Source organism: Podarcis melisellensis, assembly GCF_964234715.1.
Source record: "Podarcis melisellensis genome assembly, chromosome: 7".
Classification (NCBI taxonomy): Eukaryota; Metazoa; Chordata; class Lepidosauria; order Squamata; family Lacertidae; genus Podarcis; species Podarcis melisellensis.
Window position 1 is genome coordinate 47,361,920 of NC_138539.1, and position 24,279 is coordinate 47,386,198.

Genomic DNA, 24,279 nt, shown 5'->3' on the forward strand with positions numbered 1-24,279 from the left:
TTAACTCCTAAAAATATTGACCTGTTCCAGAACAATTATGTACAGGTTTGGAAAGGAATAAGGAACGATCTGGAGGTGTGGGGTAGAATGAAACTGTCCTTTTGGGACAGAATTTCTACGATAATGATGAGCGTGCTTACAAATAAAATCCCAGGTTAGCTGAATTGCAACAGTTTCACTTTCTTATACAGCAAGCCCAAAACTTATACAGAGGTTATGTTCTGGTGGTGGTGCCTAAAGTCAAAATCACATACTGTATGGGGTTCAATGGTCGGCGAGATTGCCAAAGTCATTTTTCTTTTCTGCCCCCTTAAAAAAAAATTCTCTTCCTTGCTTTGCACGTAAAACTGAACACACACATGTTAAATCTGAATCTCAGTGACACAGGTTGCTTACTATCACAGTTCCATTTATAGTGCTGTCACAATGCTGTCACATGTTAATGTGTTTCACATGTTTAACTTTCTTCATGCAAAAATAAAAATCAGTGTAAAAGTGAAGCTGCCCTAGGCTGTTATCTGGGGGGGAAATTAACTAGAAATAATCTTTATTTCAGTCAATAGGACACCTCCTTATAAAATGGTTTTAGAATCATGCCACTATTAGTAATGAGTATGTGTATGGCTTTCACCTATTATTTTGAGCAAATTGCAAATACTTCTGCAGTTTAGAGATTACTGATGTGTTTATATTTTAAATGTGTATTGAGTAGCTGCGATTTTGCCTGTGAGTATGTTACATAGATTTGTTTAATATTGTTGGTTATTTTAGATTTTGCAAGCTTTACACAATCTGTTCTGTGTTTGTTATATGGTTGGTAGAACACCCTGTTGCTGGGACTATAAACTCTTTCTGCCTAATATGGGAGTGTGCATCACCAATTGGGGCTAACTGAAGTGATGAAGGTGTGAGGCATGGGGATGGCAAGGTTCATGGTCAGTATTCTCCCTCTGGGAAGCTGGAAACATTTTAATTCATTCACAGTGACTGACAGAAAATGTAATCCAAGCAAGCCATATTATGGTCCTTATTCTCTTTAGCCATCAGCTAAAGTCATGCTGGCCACATGACCCAGAAAAACTGTCTGTGGACAAACGCCGGTTCCCTCGGCCTGTAAAGCGAGATGAGCGCCACAACCCCAGAGTCATTCGAGACTGGACTTAACTGTCAGAGGTCCTTTACCTTCACCTTTTCAAAGGTTGAAAAAAACTTATTCCAACCTGTGGGCAGAAATTAAGCAGATATTGATTTCATGCTCTGTGTAGCCAAACAACAAACAAGCAGGAAGACAGCTTTCTGCATAATGCTGAAGCTTCCGGGTTGATGGTTTGACCAATGATAAGTGGCTATGAGAGGCTTCAGATTCAGCCAGAGTAAGTGCTCAGCTAATTTTAGGAAGTTACATTCTTCCTGCTGAACTGGAGTTGAGAATGTACGAATGGCGTAGCCATAGCTAAGCCGGGGGAGCCCCAGATCCACCTACTCCACCCACTCATTCCAGCAGATCTTGGATTTGGATTGTACTGTTAAGTCTTTGCAAATACACTCAAAACTAGACTAGTAAGATTCTTTTTAAAATCCTTTAATCTGTGTCTTTCTACAGGAAATCTCTTCCTCGATGCCAAAGAATTAACAGAATGCTGTCCAATGAATCCTTGCGGCCTCCAGTGTACAGCCGCTCCAATTCTCAAGCCTCTGTTGACAGCACTTCCATGGAAGATTTCTGGTGTGAGGTAGAAAATATCAAAGAGAACACAGAAGATAGGCAAGATGAGCAAACCCTAGTAGATGTCAAGGCTCCGGACGGTGTGTATACACACTTCAAATACATACTTACGTGCACTTGCCTTACATTGTGCTGGCAAAATGGGACTTCGCCCTCTCTCCACCTGCGCCCTCCCCAAATCTGCTTCAGAGAAGCAGGAAAATGCCCAAAACGGCATGCAGGAGGAGGCGAGGGGTGATGCACAAGAACTGCTTGTGCTGATGGAATGATGTCCTTAGCACAACATTAAATACAACCCATTACATCTGCTTTAAAATTGCAAATCCTTTGAAAAACTCCCTGTTTTATATAAATAACTGGGTACAATCTATAAGTAGTAAATTTCACAGCTTTCTGGACTGCGCGTTATATGTGTATAAAATATAGGTGTAGTAATTTAAGAAAAATGCAGGTGTTCAATGAGTGGTGCATGTATTGGGCACAATCCACCTGTGACAGTATAGGCCACAGTCTGTGCAATAAGAGAGGAGGGAAGGAGGCAAACACCAGGTAGCTCAGTCCCATCCTGCAATAAGAGAGGAGGGAAGGAGGCAAACACCAGGTAGCTCAGTCCCAACCACATGGATATATCCTTCCCCCCCCTCAAAAAAAAAAAATCTTGATCTGCTAAACAGTCCTTTGACATCTGGAACATTTTAAACTAATCTCACATTCTCTCTCTATAGTAGGTAGACTGGTTAGGTAATAAATTAATTAAACGTGGTGTGAATAAGACCTCATACAAACTCAGGTTTTTGTAGGGTAACGAGTTAACAGTTTTTTGAAAATATGTTATTTTTAAAAAAGAAAACTTAAAAGTTTTAAATATCTTCTCTATAGTCATACAAGTTGTGTAATTTTATAAAGTTGCCCTATAATTCATCAAAGGCTGCACCTTAATTGTCTCACTCGTGTTTTTAAACAGTTACATCTTTAAAATCTTGGCGACTGTCCAGCCAGCATTAAGGTCATCTTTTCAGTCCCTCTGATTTCAAGTGGAGTAAATTCCCTGGAGCTAAGCAAATTTTTAACTCTCCCACTGAAATCAGCGAAGCAGGCAGAATGACCCAAAATGTGTTCATTTCTGAGTACTCCCACATAGGTCAGTAGGACTTACTTCCTAGCAAGTCTGCTTGGCGTTGCAGGTTTTAAAGTGCTTTACGTTGCCTAGATTATCCCCAGGCTCTCTAAATGTATCCCAAACAGAGATCCTTTATATATTGTATTTTTTTAAAAAAAGTATGTGAAAGTGCCATTGAGGCGACCTGGAGGTTAAATATCATCTTGGAGAAAGGAGAATGAGTTATTAGTCCTGTTTGTGGTCTTCCAAACAGTTTCAGAAGACGCATACAGTTTCATTGGCCTCAGGGGCCGAATCAATGAGTTGGTCATGCTGCTATACTGAGATTGTGTTGATAAAGATTACGAGGAAGCATTCTTTCAGGCTGGGAGAGGGAAAACTTCACTTTCTTGGAGCAGATGGCAATTTAATTTTCTATGTCTGTGTCTGCAAGACTAGTCCAACATTTTCTGAGAGGCTTAAGAACTGGCTGGGATATGATTTTCTAATTTCCTTTTTTAATGTCTGTCGCTTCTTTACTTTCCCCCCATAAAACTGTGGGTTCTGCTCAGCTAAATCATTGTGTATGTGGAAAGAGTTTCATGTGCACAATGGAATGTCCATCACCCTCTTTCCCCATATATACTCCACCCCACTGAAAATGATCTTAACACTCTCTGTTTACCTACTGTCTCAAGGCTTCCATTGCCCGTTGGGGCCCAGCTCTCCATTTGAGGATCAACTGCCTCATGCAGATTTGAGGCCAGATGTTCCAAAGAGCAGAACTTATTAAGGAATTTTGTGCTGCTGCTTCCCTTTCCCACTCCTTATTGCCATATTAACACATGCCTACTCTTCCACAGAAGGGGAGCTGGAAGCTGAATGGTTGCAAGATGTCGGTCTGTCTACATTAATATCAGGCTCTGAAGAGGAAGATGGAGAAGCACTGCTGTCCACGCTGACCCGCACTCAAGCAGCAGCAGTGCAAAGGAGATATAACACCTATACTCAAACCATGAGAAAGAAGAATAAACATGCAGTCAGAGATGTGCGCGATATTTTTGGTATTCATGACACTCCTGTAAGTAGTATGTTTATTACTTTGGAAATTGTTGTAACTTTCCTTTATTAAGGATAAGGGTTCGGTTTAAAGGGCCTTTGGGCATACTAGTGTGCACCTAAATGTTGAGGAAATGCACTGAAAACACACCTTGAATTTTCCAACCTGCAAGTTAAGCAAATGTGCTTTTTTCCAGGAAAAAGTGCTGCATCAGTTTGCATAGCTTTGTATAACCTGTCCCTGTTTAAGAGCCCATACATTAGAAGACTATATAAAGATGGTAATTAGTAGCAGAAACAAAAATATTCTGATAATCCTGAATGTACAGCAGATGCCAACTTCTTTCCACCTGCCCTTGTGATATGGATTCATCTGAGGAACTGATGCATTGTATCTGTAATTCTGCCAATTCCCCCCCTTTTTTTGGTGCTTAGTGCACCCCAGACCCCAGACACTCATGCATCTCTCTCACATGCACACCACAGACATCTGTTCCTTTCATAACAGACCACATATACCTCCTTCCCACTGCCTTCTCTCTCCTTTCTTTCACACTCACACACATATATCTCTTCCTTCCTCTGCCCACATGCATCTCTGCTTCATCCAGACCACACTTACACACAGGCCCCATTCTCTCTGCCCAAGTGCATTCATTTCAGTCACACACACACACAGAGTGTACTTGAGCACTCCCTACGCACTTTCACGGGTGAAGGAAGTGCGTCTCATAAAAAATAATAATAATCAGCTGCCGCCACCACCCAGGTGCCCATGAGGTGCGGATATCTATAATAATGCATCCCATAAAAAGTAAATTATAGAACAAAAATAAAACTTGCACAAACTTCATATTGCATCTTTGTATTAATAATTATTATGCTTTCTTGTCCTCAGCCCACATTTGAGGCCATACCAGTGTCACCTGTTGCAACCAATGGGATCCAACTTCCTGCACAGAAACCAGGTTGGGAAAAGGTTAACTGTAAGTACACACTAAGCAAACATGGGGATTCTTGGTCCATGGTAACATTGCCTTATTTTATAGGCTATTATCTTTTCATAATTATCTGTGAGCAAGCCCTACCGAACTCACTGGGACTTCTGGTTTGAAACCCACTGCCAGTGTACTAAATGAGCAAAATATTTGTGCTTTTATTAGGTACTGCCATTGGCAAAGTGATTATGGCCTAATCCCAGTTAATTTAGGTTGTGTTCGTAAATGACAAAGGGCACAATCTGGCTAAAATCAAGCACTTTTAAGTTCCATTATTTCAGTGTTGGGGAGAAAAGCACACACAGCTTTCTGATAACAGCACAGCTTCCGTCTTTTCTCCACTCCTTTTCCTCATCTCTTCCTCTCTAGGTCAGGGGTAGCCAGTGTGATGCCCTTCATATGTTCTGCCCTATAATTTCCATTGCATATGGCTGTGGCTGGTTGAAATTGTAGTTCAACAACATCCGGAGAAATCTACTTTGGCTACCGCTGCTCTAGCAAAGCCATTTCAGGTGCCTGGATGCTGCACTGCTAATGCTGTTAACACTAAGCCAAGAAATGGAGTTATCTTGCTCCATCACTCTGTGGTAGCAATAGCAGGAGCAGCATTCTTCTGGGTACTCTTTCGGTAATGCACGAAGAATTATCTAGGTTATACCTAATGGTGCTGGTGTGCAGAATGTTCACAAGGGGGATGCACAGAATTGCATTCCTTGGAATACCCTTACCCAGGTGTTGCTTTTATCGTTAATGCCATAGCAATAAGTCATTAAGTGCCTCACCATTTCTTCACTGTCAGATGCTGTGTCTGTATCAGAAACTCAGTAAAGAATGGAAAGGAGATTTCAGTTACAAATATATGCAAGGCTTATGTGAATCTGCAAATGGCCGCCATCTATAGTTAGCCTTCACTGTAGGCAAACACTGATGGTTTAAAACAAGAGTGAGGAAGCTGTGGCTCTCCCGGACGTTGCTGGACTACAACATCCTCTTCTCTAACCAATGGCTATGCTGGCTGGGACTGATTGGAGTTGGAGTCCAGCAACAATGGAGAGCTAATTGTTTCCCACCCCAGTTTAAAGATCTTCTGACTGGAATGATTGCTGCTTTCTCAGTGGCCAGCAGTTATCTTTCTCTGTTATTCCTCCACAGAGAACACAGTATTCACTAAAAATATCTCTTAATTTTAGCTGGTAGCTGCCTAGAATGTGAATTCGAGAAAGACAGTCAGTTGGTGAAAGAAGAACTATCTTTTGAGGTCTCCTTCTCCGAATCAATTGTGGTTATTCCAAAGCACAGAGAATGGCACAAAAACCAAAGATTAAGAAAGGATGAATCTTCCTTGCCTGTAAGTTGAAGCTCTTCCTATTTCGACATTATTTAATCCTTTAGTTGGTATCTGCTTTCTACTACAATGGCTATCTTAAAAAAAGATTACAGTACCTTGTGTGTCTTTTTGTTGGGGTTGTGGGAAGGAGCAGACCTTGTTTTAAATGTTATGGTTATGACAGTTTTATCTGTGGTATTTATCTTGTTAAGTTGCTTTGAGACTTCTTATTTTGTATAAAGTGACTTACAACTATAAACAACAACAAGGATGATGATGATGATATTATTATTATTATTATTATTATCATCATCATAATCATTGTTGTTGTTATTATTATTATTATTATCATCATCATCATCAACAACAACAATGATGATGATGATGATAATAATGATGATGATGATGTTTGTTGGGTAGCTGCTGGAATACTGGGGATGGTTACTAGGTGAGTAACAAGTTGCATAGATGAAGCTACCAAAATTGCCCACCCTGGGACTTGCCTTATTTTGGACGACTCACAATATTTTCATGTTGGAACAAAAGAAGCATTGCTCCTGCCAGAAGTATGCCCCAGGAGCAAATTACAAAAGACAAGAGATAATCTGTTCATTTACTTCTTCCTGAGTCCACTTCATCACCTCCTTTTCTTTTTGTTAAAAAGAAATGCCTAATAAAGTCAAAGCATTGTTCGTGGATCAATTTTAACATCAGTAAAGCTGGATCAAAATCAAAGTATGCCCTGAAGAATGGATGCTGCCTCAAGAATTCATCCATTCATTCCATTCCATTTCTATACCACTTTATATTATGGAGGGTGGGGGGGACTCAATGCGGTTTACAACCTACATGAAAACATCAAATAAAACATTACAGAAGAAAATCAAATATTGAAAAAAATACATTCAAAGCAACATAATTGACAGGAAACTATTATCTTAAAATATTTCAAAATGAGACATTACAAAGGAAGGTCAAGTATATAATACACATTCAATGACAAAATAATAAGTGGCAAAATTGTGAGGGAAATCCCATAATATAAAAAACATGAACAAATAGCTTTTCCCCCCTTACTGTTAAACAAAATTTTAAAAGGATGAATGCCATAATTCATTGCCCTGCCAAGCTGTGTTGCTGGACCACTATAGCTGTCTCCTAATAGTTTCTAAACAGAGTTTCATTTATGTAAATAATGCATGAATTCAGTTCTCAGCGGGTTTCTTTGCCCTTTAACATTAAAGTAATTTATTGTAATTGAATAATGCAGGCAAGATGGCCTGTGTTCAGACATTCTTGTATCTTAGTCCTGTACCAAAGCCATTAGACTTCCACCCCTCAGCTTTCCCTGGGGATGCGTAAACTTGTATTTGTATTCATACCAAATTACTTCAGAGGTTCTCATAAGATGGGGAAAGGCAGAAACTGCCCTTCCACACAGGTAGCCAATTATCTGTAGACTTTTGTAACTGGCTGGATGTCCGCTTATCAAACTGTGGAAGTAAAATATCAGATGATTTCTAAAACCACAAACTATGCATATGAATGTAGGATCCAAAGATGTATGGAGCTTTCCATAAGTTCTCTACTTGAACACTATGCAATACCATGGGATGTGTTTCTGCCCTTGCTTATAAAGTTAATGTAGAATCCATTCTGTCACCCTCTGCCAACCTGGTATCCTCCAGAAGTTTTTTTTACTACAATTCCTGGCAATCTATTCATGCCAAAACACTTGGAAGCCCCAAGCTACCATGGTAAAACTGTAACAGTATTTCCCCCTGATGCTGTATGTGAATGCATGTTTTCTTTATAAAGTGGGAGATATTTAGCTCAATATTTGGAAGGAAAACCCATTATGTTTAATGGGGTTTACACCAAAACATGTTTCATAGGATTACAGCTTTAATGGCATAATTGCATTCTTAAGTCATAACTTAAGATTTCAATAGTAGCGCAAACATATTTTAAGATGAAATTTTGATCTCTCACAGAAAAAAAGATTAATATTTTTTTCCCCAAAACTTTTAATTAAAGCAATTCTTTAACATATATTATAGAACTTTACGATTAGGAAAAGCCGTTTTGGACTGACGGAAGTTGGAGACTTGTCTCTTGATGACATGAAGAAAATTCGCTACCTCTCTCTGATTGAGCTAACAGCCTTCTATGATGCTTTAGGAATAGAGCTGAAGAGGAACCGAACAGAAAGAGTCAAAGGACGAGGTAACTGCATGTGTTGACAAAACCGTGGCTAATAAATAAAAAATAAAAGCAAAGGCTTCTGAGAATTTTATTACTCAGTAAGGCTTTTTAATGTGTATATATATATACACATATATATATATATATATGTGCTACGAAAGCACATATATATATATATATATATATATATATATATGTCTTTTTATTTTACATTTTTAATTTTTTTATTAAATTACACAATACAAATATGCAGTAAGAAAAATTGCAAGCTATTATCTCTATATAAACTAAAATACGAGGCGAGTCTACATTTTTATTGCTTTTTAAAATTGCAAATTCATTAAAGAAAAAGGAAGTAAAACCTGAAAGGAAAAAGGGGAAAAAATAACCATAAGGACACACAAACCCCATCTCACATTAACAATGCATTTAAAAACCAATACATCCATCTTAGGTTACACATTTTGATCAATAAATATGTATCCAAGTGAAGTTGGGTTTATACTCAGAAGTGTGTTAAGGGTATCAAACCATTGCATAATAGATGGCAAGTATTCTTCCAGGTTTTAAGTACAAGTCTCTTAGCGACTATTAGACCATAGCAGCCATAAGATCTATTCTTGTCCTGCTGTTAATCCCTATACAATAGGAATGTAATTTAAAAGTACGTTACCATCCACAAATTTCAAGAATTTTGCCAATGCAAAACAGATAATTAGAGGAAAGATATATCTCATGGATCCATTCTTTTCTTCTTGGTGCCTATATATACATTTATATTTACTATCCCTTGTTTTGGCACTTTTAAGTGTATATTTTTAGAACCTACTTGATTTTAAATATTGTGTTGTACAGGTGTGTTTTTTTAACATAACCTGCCCTGGGACCTTAAGGTGAAGGAGGGATAATTAATAGTAGTAGTAGCAACAAGGTATTATATAAATCTGTTACCTAAATGTTTCTGATGGTCACTAACATTATATAAATGCTAATTGATGTATTTATTGACTCAGGGTTTATAAAACAAAAGACCAAACAGGAAAGGAGGAGGTGGAGTATTATATGCAAATGATACATACACATGTGAAGAGATCCATGACCTGGAGCATGAGATTTAGAGTATATAAATCACAATTATAGGAGAGGGAAACAACAGTGGTCTTACTGTCAGTGTCTGCTATAGACCGTTAAGACTAGAGACTGAAGACTTGGATTATGCCTTCCTACAGCAGATTACCAAACATTCAAAAAGGAGAAATATAGTAGTCATGAGAGACTTCAACTACCCCGATATCTGTTGGAACTCAAAGTCTGCCAAGAATGTAAGGTCCAACAAATTCCTCCATTGCCCTGCTGACCATTTTATTTCCATAAGGTGGAAGAAGCAACAAGGGAATCATCTATCTTGGACCTGGTCCTCACCAACATGGAGGAACTGATCGAGGAAGTGGGAGTATTGGGAACCTTGGGTGGAAGTGATAATGTCCTCTTGGGTTTTATTATGCATAGGCAAGGGAAAGCTGAGTGTAGTTGGACATACTCTCTGGACTTTAAGAAGGCTGATTTCTGAAAGCTGAAGGAACTACTGGGTGAGATCCCATGGTCAGAAATACTCAATGAAAAGGGAGTCCAAGGTGGATGGGAGTTTCTCAAATGTGAAATATTAGAGGTACAATTGCAGACAATTCCAACAAGAAAGAAAAGTCAGGGCATGTAAAGCAGATGCAGCTTACAGATCGGGTGAGAAGGGTATGTATAAGAAACTGAAGAAAGGGGAAATCCTGAAGAAACAGTATACACAAGTAGCCAACAGTTGCAGGAAGAACTTCAGGGAGGCCCAAGCTCAGAATCGGCTCAGGCTTATAAGAGAGGTTAGAAAAAAAAATAATAAAGGTTTCTTTGGCTATGTTTGAAGCAAGAGGAAGAATAAACTAGTAGTAGGTCCTCCGCATGGAGAAGAAGGAGAAATGCTATTGGCTGACAGAAAGAAGGTGGAACTGCTCAACATCTACTTTGCCTCTGTCTTCACCTAAAACAAAAGCAGTGTGCAACCTGGTGATAACAGAATAAATGACGCAAGGAGGGAGCTACAGCTGAAGATACAAAAAGAGGTGGAAAGGGAACACCTAGCTACATTAAATGAATTCAAATCTCCAGGACCTGGTGAGGTGCACCCAAGGGTGCTAAAGAAACTTATGGGTGTAATCTCAGAGCCTCTGTCCATAATCTTTGTGAATTCTTAAAGAACAGGTCCCTGCAGTCTAGAGGTGGGCAAAAGATGTCCCCATCTTCAAAAAAGGGAAATAACAGGATCCAGGTAACTCCAGACTGGTGAGCTTGGCGTTGATACCAGGAAAGATCATCACAAAGTCAGTCTGTGAGCAGTTAGAAAAAGATGCTGTGATTTCTAAGACCCAGCATGGGCAAACAAATTTCATTTCTTTTTTGATACAAATTACAAGCTTGATGGATCTAGGGAATGCTGTGGATGTAGTGTAGCTTGAATTCAGTAAGGCTTTTGACAAAGTCCCCAATGATATTACAGCAGAGAAGCTGGTAGAATGTGGGCTGGATGAAGTAACTCTTAGGTTTGTTGACTTATAGAACGTAAATTGATAGCGCTTCACAGGACTTTACTGTATGATTTCCCCCTATTTATTGTGGAGATTTTTTTTTCTTTTCTTTGGTTGTTCCTTTAACTGATATGCAAGTAATTTATGCCATTTATCAGCAACATGTTATTAATCACTCATTTTAAATTCTCTTTCTAAAGAAAATGGCCTTTTTGGTGTTCCACTAGCAGTCCTGCTGGAAAATGATCAGAAGAAGATTCCTGGAATAAAAGTTCCTCTCATCTTTCAGAAAGTGAGTGGAGCAAACTGACTTCAGTTCCTCCCTCTTTGTGTAAATGTATCTTTCACTTTAGATGCATTTGAGCTTGAATCTTTATTGTGAGGTTTGGGAAAAATAACTGGGGTGACTTCTCATAATTAATCCAATTCAATGTGCTGGTGATGACCTTTAAAGCTCTAAAAAAAAAATGGGACCAGGTGAAGCGAGGATTACTTTTACTTGTACCAAACTGCCCATATCTCAAGATCTACCTCTCATGCCCTTTGGATTTCCAGCATCGCGGAAGCGAGTCCCTGCGCCATACTGCGCCACTCTAGTGCAGCATGCGAGCAGGCACCTCAGATCGGGGGCAGCTCATGGGCTGGTCAAACGATCTCCGTGGGCCTCTTCCAGCCCGTGGGCCTTAGGTTGGTGACCTCTGGTTTAATTTCACTTAAAAACTAGGATCTTCTTGTATAAAAAGCTGTACAGTGACTGGAGTATCTAACTACTAAAAATAGTGGAAGCTATCTAGCCAATGACAGAAAAATTACTAACTCTTATGCTAGCTTTGCAGCCTTACCATTTCACGTTTTCAGAGACTTGAGTGTTCAACAAATTGTGAATGTTTCATTTCTGCACCAACAAACAGTATCTTTTGTCTGTGGTGCTTTAGCTGTTGCTCAAGCTTGAAGAGACGGGTCTGGAAACAGAAGGAATTCTTCGAGTGCCTGGATCTGCTTCAAGAGTTAAAGTACGTAGGTTTTTCTCACCTATTTTAAAAGACCAATGAAGCTTTCGAAGACAGAAAGTGGGCAAGCTGTATAAAAGCATTTGCTCGTGTAAAGCTGCATAAATCTATTTTTTATTACTAGTGCTTGCTTAAACTCAAGCCCACTGAAATTGATAGGTCAAGATTCAGTAAAACTGGACAGTGTGTGACCAAGATGGGGAAAAGAATGAAGACAAAATATTTAGGAGACAAGGTTTCATTGTTGAAGAGCAGTTATTGACACTGAAAATGCAAGCTGGCAACCGAGTGAGGTGGATGCCCCTCACCAAGGTCTCAGCTCCTGAGCAGCTGGTCATGGGATTTCAGATTTTTGAAGGAGGACCAGATGCATCCTGCCCTGGCTGTTACATGGAGGAGAACTTGGACCCGTTTCCACACATGACTTCTCATTCACTTCCTCGGCACCTTTGGCCTCTAACTGCTTGAGACACAAATCTTGAAATATTTTACTAATTTCCCTACATCAGTATGAGATGTGCAGTAACTTTTGTAACTTCTTCTTTAAGCAATTTTAATATTCCACAATGAACTTAAGACCAGCATGTAAAATCTAATCCTGCTCATAACAAACCTACCAAAACTCTTTATTTTCTTTTTTCCCTCAAGCTGCCTCCCAACCACCACACAAAGTCAGACTGTTGCTACACATTGTGTCTTTTGAGAACGATTAGCGAATAGTTTTTAAGTTGTCCTTTGGTCGTGGTGTTTTTTTTAAAAAATAACTTACAATTACTAGCAGGGTAACATGACTAGTTTTTTAAATTTATACATACATGGTTTTGAAGTGGTTACATGAGAGTCGTCAGAATTCCATTCTAGGCCACATAACTTTCCAGATGCATTTCAGCCCATGCCAGCGACATAAATTTTTATGTTTTGGTTTGTTTGTAATCAGTTTCCTCCCTGCATTTTTTCTCCTTAAAAGGCATAATTAAAGCCCTTGTCCTTCTTTTGTTTTTAGCAATGTTGTCTGGTTTGTTTTGGAAGGACCCAGCCAGCTTATGTCACTGTGACTGCACACATTTTCTGTCTTAGTGGTGTGGGGAATAAAAATATTTGAGATTTGTTGCCCGAGTCCCAAGTTGGAGTTCCCTTGTGCCTAATATTTCTTGTTTTGGCACATAAAGGGTGTGTCCTGAGGGCTGTGTCTAATTTCCTCCATGTACCGACCACCCCTGAATTGGAACATCTGCCACCTACCAACAGAAGCATGTTAGTCTGCATTTTGACAGTTAACAGCTGAGAATTATGGCTTTGTTTTTTAAAAAGCTACCTAAATAGGTACTAGATCATATTCAAGCCATATAAAATGATTTTCAGAAGCTTAAATTTAATAAGAGAAAGATTTGTTTATTTTTATTCTAGTGTTTCCTTTGATTCAGGATGTTACATTCTTGCCAAACAGGATATGGCAAAATTAAAAAGGCAGAATTCTCTTTATTAGCAGTAATTTATAAATGCCATTTTTGTCTTGTCCTGTAGAGCCTTCGCCAAGAAATTGAAGCAAAATTTGATGAAGATACATTTGACTGGGATCAGGTACGCAACAATGATGCAGCAGGTCTGCTGAAGATGTTTATACGAGACCTTCCAAGCCCACTCTTCACTGTGGAATATCTGCCTGCTTTCATCACATTAGTGGAAAGTAAGTAGAGAGGAATTAATGTTGTTGAATTGTTGTTTTTAAAAGCAAGTCAGAGGGAGCAGGGAAAACTTCATACATTGTCTCTGCATCCTCCAGTCACTATAAGACCCTTAAAACAGACCATTTGAAGACTTAAATCTGCCAGAACATGGTAATCCCAATATATATTTACAGAGAAGAGTTTATATGGTGAATTGAGACTAACAGAACAATAAATCTATGACCTAATGATAACTGGGGCCTGAACACCATTAAACAATGTGACGCACACAAAAATATTTGAAAGTGAATTATACTGTTTTACCTTGAGACTGATATGTGCTATGTTCTACAGAAGACTGCTTTGAACTCCAGGGCAGGCTTTCTGAGATATCAAAGAAGAGTTGATGGGAAGCCTGCAGTGAAAGATGTCCTGCTCGTGACCCAAAGGATAAAGTATGAAGGGAATTTGTCCCTGAATACAAGGCTTCCTTCTAAGAGACTTGCTCCTTTGAAAACCAGAACATTTTCTGATTTAATTTATGTAGGATTATCAGCCTGATAGCGTGTGTAAAGAAGAGAGAGAATGTTTACTCTTGAGTAAATCCCACTTAGATTTTTGGGGACTTACATTCAAGTAACTGGGTTGCAATCAACTAACTTTTACTCAGAGTAGACATGCAGAAATTAATGGACTTGAGTTAATCGTGGCTGTTAATTTCGATGGGTAAAAGTTCGTTTAATATAACCTGCTGTGTGTAGGATTAAAGGGAGAGATTAAATGCAGAGCGAAGGAGATCACTCTGTCAGCTCAAGCATTTCTGTTTGCCTGGGGAAATGATTTCCCCTGTCCTCTCCCCTTGTGCGCTTCTGGGAGTTCCCTTTCCCACCTTCCTCCGCCAGTTTGGGGTGTGTGGATGCAGAGGGAAGAAGGGGTAAAGTTCAGTTGTACTACAAGATGACATTGCATGGGCTTTTGCATCCAGCCCAAAGCCAGTATCTTAGGTATTGACGTAATTTTTTTTTTTAAAAAAAACCAACCAAATATGTATAAAGTGTTGGCTTTCCCCCAGATGGTTCTTTAACAGACTCTCCCCCATCATTTTATTCTTAGAAATCTCCAAAGTCAAATTACAGCTGCAAGCTTTGCATTTGCTGATCATGTTGCTTCCTGATGCCAGCAGGGACGCAGCCAAGGTAGGCATGTTGCTCAATGAGGTTTGCCATCTGTATTTGTTTATTTTTAAACGAGCCAATTCTATATGTAGAACCTAGAAGCAAAAACTCCCCAAACTTGTCATTTTCCTTTCCTCAGCTCGGGAAAAGGCTTTCCTGTGGGGAAAGCATAGAGATGGCTAGTTGAATTATTTCTGTAATCAATGGAACTCCTTCTTTCGCAAGCTTACAAAAATGCTCCGTGGCAAGGACTCTCAGTTTCTACACACACACACACACACACACACACACACACACACACCACTCACGTGAAATGGCTGAAGCCCACCAGTCACAAAATGGTGATGCAAGGGCAGTGTCAGTCACAGATTGGTGGCAGATGAAGACAGTTTGGCATAATCAGCTGACAGTTACTGACATACAGTGGTACCTCGGGGTTAAGTACTTAATTCGTTCCAGAGGTCCGTTCTTAACCTGAAACTGTTCTTAACCTGAAGCACCACTTTAGCTACTGGGGCCTCCCGCTGCCACCGCGCCACCGGAGCACAATTTCTGTTCTCATGCTGTCTACTCATATCTAATTCACCATTGGAAATTGCTAAATTATTTGCCACAGCATTTTCCTTTGGCAAGGAGTTCCATAGATCAGTTTTTTTCACGCTAAGCACAAATATTTGCTCTGAATGTATTGTGACTCTGCTTCCCAGTTTACAAAGAATGTGTTCATGCAGAGACTCTTAAGTGAAGGCCTTTTATATGTTTTTGCCCTTTCCACTGTCGCATACCTTTCGATGTGTTTTTAACTGTCCTGTAATTTCTCCTCCTTCTTTTTTCACACCCAGTTTTTAACTTTGCCTCACAACCCAAAATACTGTTTGTTATTATTATTAATAATAAATATCAACCTTTGATTTCACTTTCTAAATTCCTTCAACCCCTCTAGTCCTTTCTCCTCAAAGGAGAGAGACCTCCCTTCCCTCCTCTCCCCTGGAACTTCTTCGTCTCCCGGCCACCCTTTAGTCAACATGCAAGGAGGTGCTGTCCTTGGTCCAATCAAAAGGCTATAGCATGGCTGTGGTGGCAAGAGAGGAGGCACTGGGAGGCTGTGGTAGCACTCAGGCCCATCTGAAAGTGGCCCAAATCACACCAGTATGTCCACTGTTTTGGAAACATACCTTTACACAATATGTTTAATGGAAGTACATGCCGGTCGAATTGAATAACTTGTTAAATAACATCAATGGCACCTTGATTTGCTATTCATGAATTATTGTGCATGCTGATTAATTTCAGGCATCCTTTGATGTTTATTTTGCAAGTGCCACAATTCAGTACTGAACTACGCATAATTAAATCCATAGAAAAGGCACCCTTAGCTTATGTGTAACTCAGTAGAACATGAGGCTCTTAATCTCAGTGTTCTGGGTTCAAGCCCCATGTTGGGCAAAAGATTCCTGCATTGCAAGGGGCGGGACTAGATGACCCTCACAGTCCCTTCCAACTTCCAATTCTATGATTTACTTTGGCTAAACTGAATAAAATTAATAGCTATGCAGGTCAGGAAACACCCTAAAGGGTCTCTGTGATCCAGTAAATTGAGTCTGAGTAGGCTTCTCTCTACTAGGCCCTTTTACAGTTCTTGAAGAAGGTGGTTGCAAATGAAAGGAAAAACAAAATGACTTTATGGAATGTATCCATGATTGTTGCCCCAAACCTCTTCATCTACAAAGGCAAACGTGCAAACCAAGAAGAGATGCTAGCAGCAGCCACTACAGCACATGTCGTGAGACTTTTGATTAAATATCAGGATATCCTGTGGATGGTAAGCAAAAGTTTTTATTCTGTCTTATTATTAATGTTAAATAGACTTATCACATCTCCTTCGTAGAGCTCCTGTGATTTTAACTGATGGGTGCCGGGCAGAATCCAAGAGAAACATATTTTCAAAACATGGAAATGCATTGATGGAGAATGCTTGTGGAGTTTATTCCTTGTTTTTCTGAAGGCACCCCTGTATCGAGTAGTTTTTCATATCTTACATTTTATTATGTTTTTATATGTACTGGAAACTGCCCAGAGTGACTGGGCTGTAAATAATAACATTAATTAATCAATTATGGAAGCAAACTCTGAAGAAGGTCTGCCACAAAGGTGATAAAATGGATGCTAGAGAATATATGCTACTTTGATAATTCCAAGCAGTTAAGAATGTTTATACTGATTTTTTTTTTTAATGGATAAAATTCTGTTACTTGAAAAATATGGCCGCTAGGGCTTAATTTAAAATAGTTCTTTTTGTGAATTAAGATATGAATGAATTTCCATACAGGTATAGCTTTCCCGCTTGCAGGCTTTCCAGATTACTCCTGTTGTTGTTGCACAGCAATATACTGGGGCTTTTCTGCATTCTGGTCTCTGCATACCAGATGAACATTACTTCTCCAGGTTTGATTTAAATGACCATGTTTCTTGACCAAGAAGATCCACTTTTGAGGATCATCAATGATACCTCTCACACTTGTTTCTGAACATTCAGTCTAGCTGGCAAGAGAAAGCAACTCTGAGGATATACCAAGTACCATTTTCCAGTAGGAAAAAAAAAACAGGCTTCATGCCAGCTTAATCTCTGTCTTGCAGTCTTGGAGACCCTTGCAAATGCATCGTCTCTATTTTTACAAATGCTAATTTCAGTTTCATAGAAGTCTCATGCTGAGGCGGCTAATTTTTCATACAAGCTGAACAAGTCCAGGCTGAGAACTAATGCAGATATGTTTAGTAATTTCACAGAAATAGAGACCGAAGTGCAAAATATAAAGCACACAGAGCATTTATAGGCAAACTATTTCTTTTAAAGTAATAAATCAGGGGAACAGCTGTAGTAGAGGCACACATGAAAGATATATTTGTTAAAGCTTCTTTCTCTTAGTATTTAGCAAGGATTTGGGAAACCTAAGGCAGGAAGTCTGAGAAGCTGGAAGAATGATATCTACCCAGTAGTGACAAGCATTTTTCATCTATAATCTCTTTGATTTGTCATGAAGGCTGGGCTTGATCCACCTTGTTACAAATGGGACTTTTGAAGCTTTGTAATAAGTGCAGTGTTAGCATGTCAAACTATTGGTACATTCAAAAACTTTGCAGCAGGAAAAAGGCTTAAAAGGGGATATTGCAGGAACTCACCACCTTTCTCTGTAGAGAATTAAGAAGCTGAATAAGTAGATTTATAGCCAGAACTGTTACTTCAATTTCAGGGATGAAAGCTATGATTGATGAGATAGTGCAGAAAATACCACTTAAGATTCTGCATGCTTCTTTTCAGGAAGTTGAAATGAGACCTCTGTTTTCAAGATTGTACATTGGGATTTTCTACAGTAGGATTATGTTCCAGGAGTGTGTGTGCGCACTGGGGTGGAAAGGCTTTTAGGAAGTAATTTGTAATGCAGACTCAGTTTTATTTTCTCCCTTCTTTTTAGGTTCCAACATTTCTGATATCTCAGGTGAGAAAGATGAACGAAGCTGCCATAAACAATACAAAGAGACAGCTGATGTTTGACAAGGGTGTGCGAAGGCTATTGAGAAGAAAAACTATGGAACGGGAGAGGCCTGAAAGAACAGAGGTGGTATTAATATTTCTACTGTTTGTGGTGGTTAGTTAGTTGCATTTATTTCTTTTAAATAAAAACTATGCCAGAGGCAGTTTGTAACGATGGCATTAAAAGAATGTGATACAAGGAAGGCTGTTGTAGGGCTTTATAGCATGAAGCCAACACAATGAATTGTGCCAGTGGCAAGGCTTTTCAACCACTGAAGGACAGATGTACAGTGGTACCTTGGGTTAAGTACTTAATGCGTTCCGGAGGTCCGTACTTAAACTGAAACTGTTCTTAACCTGAAGCACCACTTTAGCTAATGAGGCCTCCTGCTGTTGCCGCGCCGCCGGAGCCCGATTTCTGTTCTTATTCTGAAGCAAAGTTCTTAACCTGAAGCACTATTTCTAGGTTAGCGGAGTGTGTAACCTGAAGAGTATGTAACCCAAGGTACCACTGTATTATAATTCGGGCATGAACCCCATACAGAGGGCTCCAAGTGGTGTGTGAGACATCAGCTGGAGCCTAGGACATGCCTCCGTGTCTTCCTTCAGCGCTTTCCTTGGATGACTCCTGCTCAGTGTTTTTGTTCTGTGTGGTTTTGCCCTTCTTAAGCATTGTTTTATTTTGCTTCTGTATTTTTTAAAAATTGCTTTTAAGGTTCTTTTTTGAATTTTGTTTTTTAACTTACATTAGCTGAATTGTTTTCTGTTGCTATCTGCTTGGGGGGGGGGTTCTCTAAAATGCAGGGTATAAAGTGTTAAAATATGAATGAGTTAAGTAATTAAGAGCCACCAACAGTCTACTCAAATGGCCCAGACATGCCTTAATTTATTTCCAGGCAGTGCAGTTCTACTGGGTGGGTAGTGGCTGACACTCCAAATCAAAGTTCTGCTTGGGCTTGGGCTCCGTAGGGCAAAAGGTGGGAGGGGGAGAACAACCTATCTCTGGCCTCCCACCCCCAGGTTCCTTTTAGAGACTTTTTCATTGGTCCCAGGGCTTTTCAGAAAATGAAGACTAGCAGCTGTCCCATATTATATTAGATGAATGGATGGTACTGCCTTTGAAAAGGATTCTTTGCCCAACCAATTTGTTGACTTTAGCAAGTTGTTTTTCTCCTCTGTTTCTACAGTCTGATATACCAGAAGGGGTGATAAGAGTTCATGCTCCATTGCATTCAAAAGTCTCTATGGCAATCCAGCTGAACAATCAAACAAAAGCCAAAGATATTCTGGCACGGTTTTACTGTGAAAACAGGTGAGTAAAAGCAAGAAGATGAGCAACAGCTCATGGGAAGATTTGGGAGGAGAAGCATACTATTCTTTTCATTATTCCAACTTCAGTTTTATCTAACTTTGTGAGGCTCGAGAGAAGCTTCCATTCATTCTTTACATTCTTCTGACTGTTATACATGCAAGTTTCACACAAGCAAGAGCTGACAAGAGTCAGGCTAATGTAAAGCAGCCAGGTGATTGCTTTGCAGGCACACAGTTTACAGCCCAATTTGTTTTCACCAGTCATCAAACAACTTCCAATAATTTGTTGGCTTTGGGCACCAAATGACGACAGCTGAGACCATTATGGGAGGCAGGTGATGCAAGCCCATCAGGGCACTCCGTAGGTGGCTAAAATCCCGTCAGATTAAACTTTACCACTACCAGCAGTCTGAGGATATGATTGTTAATGTTTTGTTTGTTTTCTTTTGTAGCCATGGATCATCAGAGAAGATGCAGATTCAAAGTTTACATGAAATCGGAGGAAATATAGGTTAGTGCTTAAATCGAAACAAGTAACAACCTTGTCTTCTAGATTGGTTTTTAGATATGTACCTAAAGTCAACTGTGATGAGCAGCAAGCAAGGCAGAGTCATCTAGCTTTGCCAGGCGAAATTGACCCATGAGCCACATACTACTGAAATAATGGAATCATGGGGTAGCATTAAAAGTCTCATTCTGCTGCCTCGTGTATAGCTTACCATGAAAGTACTCCTGCCAGTACTCTAGCTAGAGTGGGTAATAAAAGCATCTGCCCAAGGCCCCAACCTGAGTAGGGACAAAAATGGGCATAAAAAAACCTAATTATTTCAATAATTATTAAAGTCAAATTTACCGTATTTTTGCTCTATAACACGCACCAGACCATAACACGCACGTAGTTTTTAGAGGAGGAAAACAAGAAAAAAAATATTCTAAACGAAATAGTGGATATATGATTTTTGTGGTTCATGATGTGGCCACAGACATGTGATCTGACAGTGAGTTTGGAGTAGCCCAATGCAAAAATCCTGAGGATCCATGTGGATCCATGCTTTGTAACCACGGAGGAGGGAAGGAAGGGGAACCATGGATCCTTTACTCACAACTGCAGCAGATCCCCCCGCGACCCGCAGGCATTCACTCCATAACACGCACAGACATTTCCCCTTACTTTCTAGGAGGAAAAAAGTGAGTGTTATGGTGTAAAAAATACGGTACATAATGTTGTAGTTTTTAAACATTAAGATATGTTTGGAATGTGAAAGATGAAAAAACAAATAGAACTTCTTGCTCACAGGCTTTGTTGAGGGACAGGTAGGAAGAGTGCAATTTTTCATTTTCTATGTGTCTGCAGGAACACCCTTAAGACCTTTACGTATGTCCATTTATTGCACAGAAAATGAATTTGTTCTTCCTCATGCCCCAAAAACCTAAAATGTGATTGGAACACATTTAAACTGTTTAGAGAGTCCCCAGTTGAAACAGAAACTACAAGGCCAGCAGATAAATATTTGTGGCGTTTACTGCAGTTATGGGAGTTCCTGTACCCTGATGGTTTTACTGCATTTCGAGCATCATTCAAAGGCAAAAGGAGATATTTCAGGAAATGTAGAATTCACACATTACAGCTATGGAGGATTTATATTGGAACAGGGAGAAGGAAATCTGTGGCCTTCCAGTTGTTGTTGGGCTGCAGCTCTTGTCATCCTTGACTATTAGCCTTCTGGTGGAGGCTGACAGCAGTTGTACTCCGAGCAGTATACAGCGTGCTACAGGTTCCCTATCCCTGAATGAAAAAATTGACTTTATAAAAATCTACCACAGCTTATAAACAAAGCTAAAAACTTTTTTTAAAAATCCTATGTTTCTTTCAGGACAGCACTGTTTGGATCCAGATGCTTACATGCTAGATGTTTACCATGCAAATCCTCAAGCGGAATGGGTGATAAAACCAAAAATAAGTTGAAACTTGTAAAAAGACACCTTGGCAAATCACTTCTGAAAATGCCAAAAGGATGGTTGAAAAGCTTCCATAGGAAGAAGAGCCATCTTGCTAAGGATGAAACCAAAGTAGTTGCTACTCTGCATGATCTTCTGAACATATTTTATAATATTGTCCCTTCCAATGCATCATACAACCCAACCTTAGGGTTTGTTATAATAATTTATTTTGAAATGAGTACATTTTAATACTGGTTTTACTGGTGCCTGTTTCAACTGACATGAAGGAATATAGATAAAACTTTTTGTTTAACAGAATATAAAAAACTGGATTTTGTTCCCTATCTTGCCACCTGCCTTTTATATGGAAGAAATTCTGAGGCCTCCCAGGAGACAAAGGATGAACCACTAATAACAAGATGGTCAGAGGAAAAGAGGAAGTATCATTCAATATGGAAAAAGGCAGTGCCAAAATTCTGTGACAACTTATTCATGTTGAAAGGAAAGCTTTTATTGTCAAATGTTAATACCTGTGCCTCAGTTCTTATTACTACTGCCAATGAGAAGGGGGAAACTACTGTGTAAAGGCTTTTTTTTTTACTGTTCATTTACTGTGCATGTATATAAACATATAGCTATTCAGCATTTTAATGGCATTTCTCTGACTTTACCAATGTTCAAATTAATGTGTAACAAATAATACAAGTTGATTTGTAACACATTCATTTCACATACTGTGCTATTGATTGAGCTACACGTAAACCACTTGGAAAGAACTAAATGATAGATGGAGGCCTTGATTGTTCATGAAATTTTCAAGTCTGCTTTAAAAAAAACCAGCCATACTGTTAAGCATTCTCAGCCTATGAAATGTGATGTCTTTTTTGACAGGTGCCCATTCCTCCTTTTATTTCTTTTGCCTTTTAATTTTGAACCAACGGTGTTTAAAACAATGGCTTCTCTTTCATGTTTATAGAAATATGGGAGAAGTGATCTTAGATTTTTTTAATCAGAGTCTTAATGAAGTGTGGTTTTAGTAAGAGGCATTTTAGACCATTGGTTTTCATCTGTTGGGTCAGGGCCCATTACTGCAGAAGTAGATGTTTCAGATTGCAGCTCTCATCAGCCACTGCCAGCATGATCAATAGCTTAAGGATAATAGAAGGTGTCAGTTCCACATTGGCAACCCTTCACTATCAGGTCCCAGCCTGATCTAAGATCACAACTGCAGCACTATCACCATACAAATATATGGATAAAAAAGAGAAATGAGTCCCCAGACACGTTTATATTAAAGGTCTCAAAACGTTGAAGGCTACTTGTATAAACCTTGGGGAAATCTAGACAACACTGAGCACTTTTAACTGGAGAACTGAGTATGTGTTTAAATCTCTTGAATAACAAGAAAAAGAAAAGTGCCTAATGTTGGCTGAATCAGGCCTTGAATTAAGTTGAATTAAATAGATTTAGGGATAAATTTGGATGTCCAATGAGAGGTATTAACTGACTGATGGTTGCAATAGGAGGCTAGTTCTGCAGCATGAATCTATATTTCCATTTTTATTCCTATCTGCAGAAAGATTTTTGTGGGTAAACCTCAGAAGATGCAAAGCAGAATCTCATTTAAATTCAAATACTTACTGCACAGTTAATTCAATGTGGTTTGGTTTTCTCTTAAAAAGCTGGGCTGTGGGCCATGGAAAGGAAGAAGGGTGGGCATTTTGAGCTATAACTAGCAAGTGCACTAACTCAATAGGCCTCGGCATAGTTTTCCCCCGGATGGCATTGAACAATGGGAATGCCATTGATTTCATTAAATGAAATCAATGTAGCATATATTTTGGATCTAGGGGGACAATTCAAAACATTTAGAGGGATATTAGGCAGAGATGGCACAAAGTTTACACTCCGTGGGCTGTATCCAATGCTGCACCAGCAGGACTCTCCTTATGTGCTGATTTTGAAGGCATGCAGGGAATTGGAGAGGACAGGAGAGAAAGCTCTGTTGTGTGCCCAGGAGTGAGTGGAGAGCCTGTGATTGTACAAAACAGAATAAATGTCTTAAAAGGCTTCTCAGCCTTTCGGCTAAGATCAAGCGAAGTACTGGAACATTCTTTAACAATCAGTTGCTCATGTCTTAACAGTGCAAACTACCTCATTGTATTTTATTTTTTAGACTAATACATGCTCAGCACCTTTGCATTTAATCTGAAAGGACCCAAATACCCAGTCTGCCCTGATCAGCTGTTCATTGGGGGGGGGGGGGCGGATTTCACCAGCCGCTTCCCCACTACATGTGATCAGTGCTAACTGAACTTCCCCTCTGGAGGTGTGCATACAGCTTGGGGGCAAAATGTGGGGACATTCAGCTTGTGGGTTCTACTTTCCCTTCACTACAAGCTTACTGAGTTCTTAATAATTTTTATTTGCATGTATGAACCTGTGCTAAATTGCCACAGGAGTGAAAGGCAAGGTTAAGAGAATGCATTTTCCGCTCTTGACTCTACCTTTCCAACCTGGTCTTTTTTGATGTTCATGTTTTATAGCTTATCTGTGTGTTTTTAACAGCCGAAGCTCTTTTCCCTTCAGTGTCATGAAGTGCTATCTGGTTCACACAATGGTTGTCTTTTATCTAACTACCCAACTTTCAATCAGC

The 24,279-nt window shown here is 39.4% G+C and overlaps 1 protein-coding gene across 2 annotated transcripts in view; it reads left to right on the forward strand.

Annotated features, from left to right (window-relative positions):
- The window catches only part of ARHGAP28 (Rho GTPase activating protein 28), a 54,115-nt gene extending 31,767 nt beyond the window's left edge, over positions 1-22,348 (forward strand). For both annotated transcript variants that reach the window (XM_081918073.1, XM_081918074.1), the window contains exons 2-15: positions 1,604-1,806; positions 3,689-3,906; positions 4,783-4,870; positions 6,073-6,230; positions 8,270-8,435; positions 11,188-11,279; positions 11,923-12,000; positions 13,522-13,684; positions 14,778-14,860; positions 16,464-16,661; positions 18,313-18,456; positions 19,559-19,683; positions 20,135-20,193; positions 21,557-22,348. In XM_081918073.1, coding sequence (XP_081774199.1) covers positions 1,604-1,806; positions 3,689-3,906; positions 4,783-4,870; positions 6,073-6,230; positions 8,270-8,435; positions 11,188-11,279; positions 11,923-12,000; positions 13,522-13,684; positions 14,778-14,860; positions 16,464-16,661; positions 18,313-18,456; positions 19,559-19,683; positions 20,135-20,193; positions 21,557-21,648 — 1,867 coding nt within the window. In that variant the 3' untranslated portion in view covers positions 21,649-22,348. The remainder of the gene's footprint in view (positions 1-1,603; positions 1,807-3,688; positions 3,907-4,782; positions 4,871-6,072; positions 6,231-8,269; positions 8,436-11,187; positions 11,280-11,922; positions 12,001-13,521; positions 13,685-14,777; positions 14,861-16,463; positions 16,662-18,312; positions 18,457-19,558; positions 19,684-20,134; positions 20,194-21,556) is intronic.
- The last annotated feature ends 1,931 nt before the right edge of the window (positions 22,349-24,279 follow it).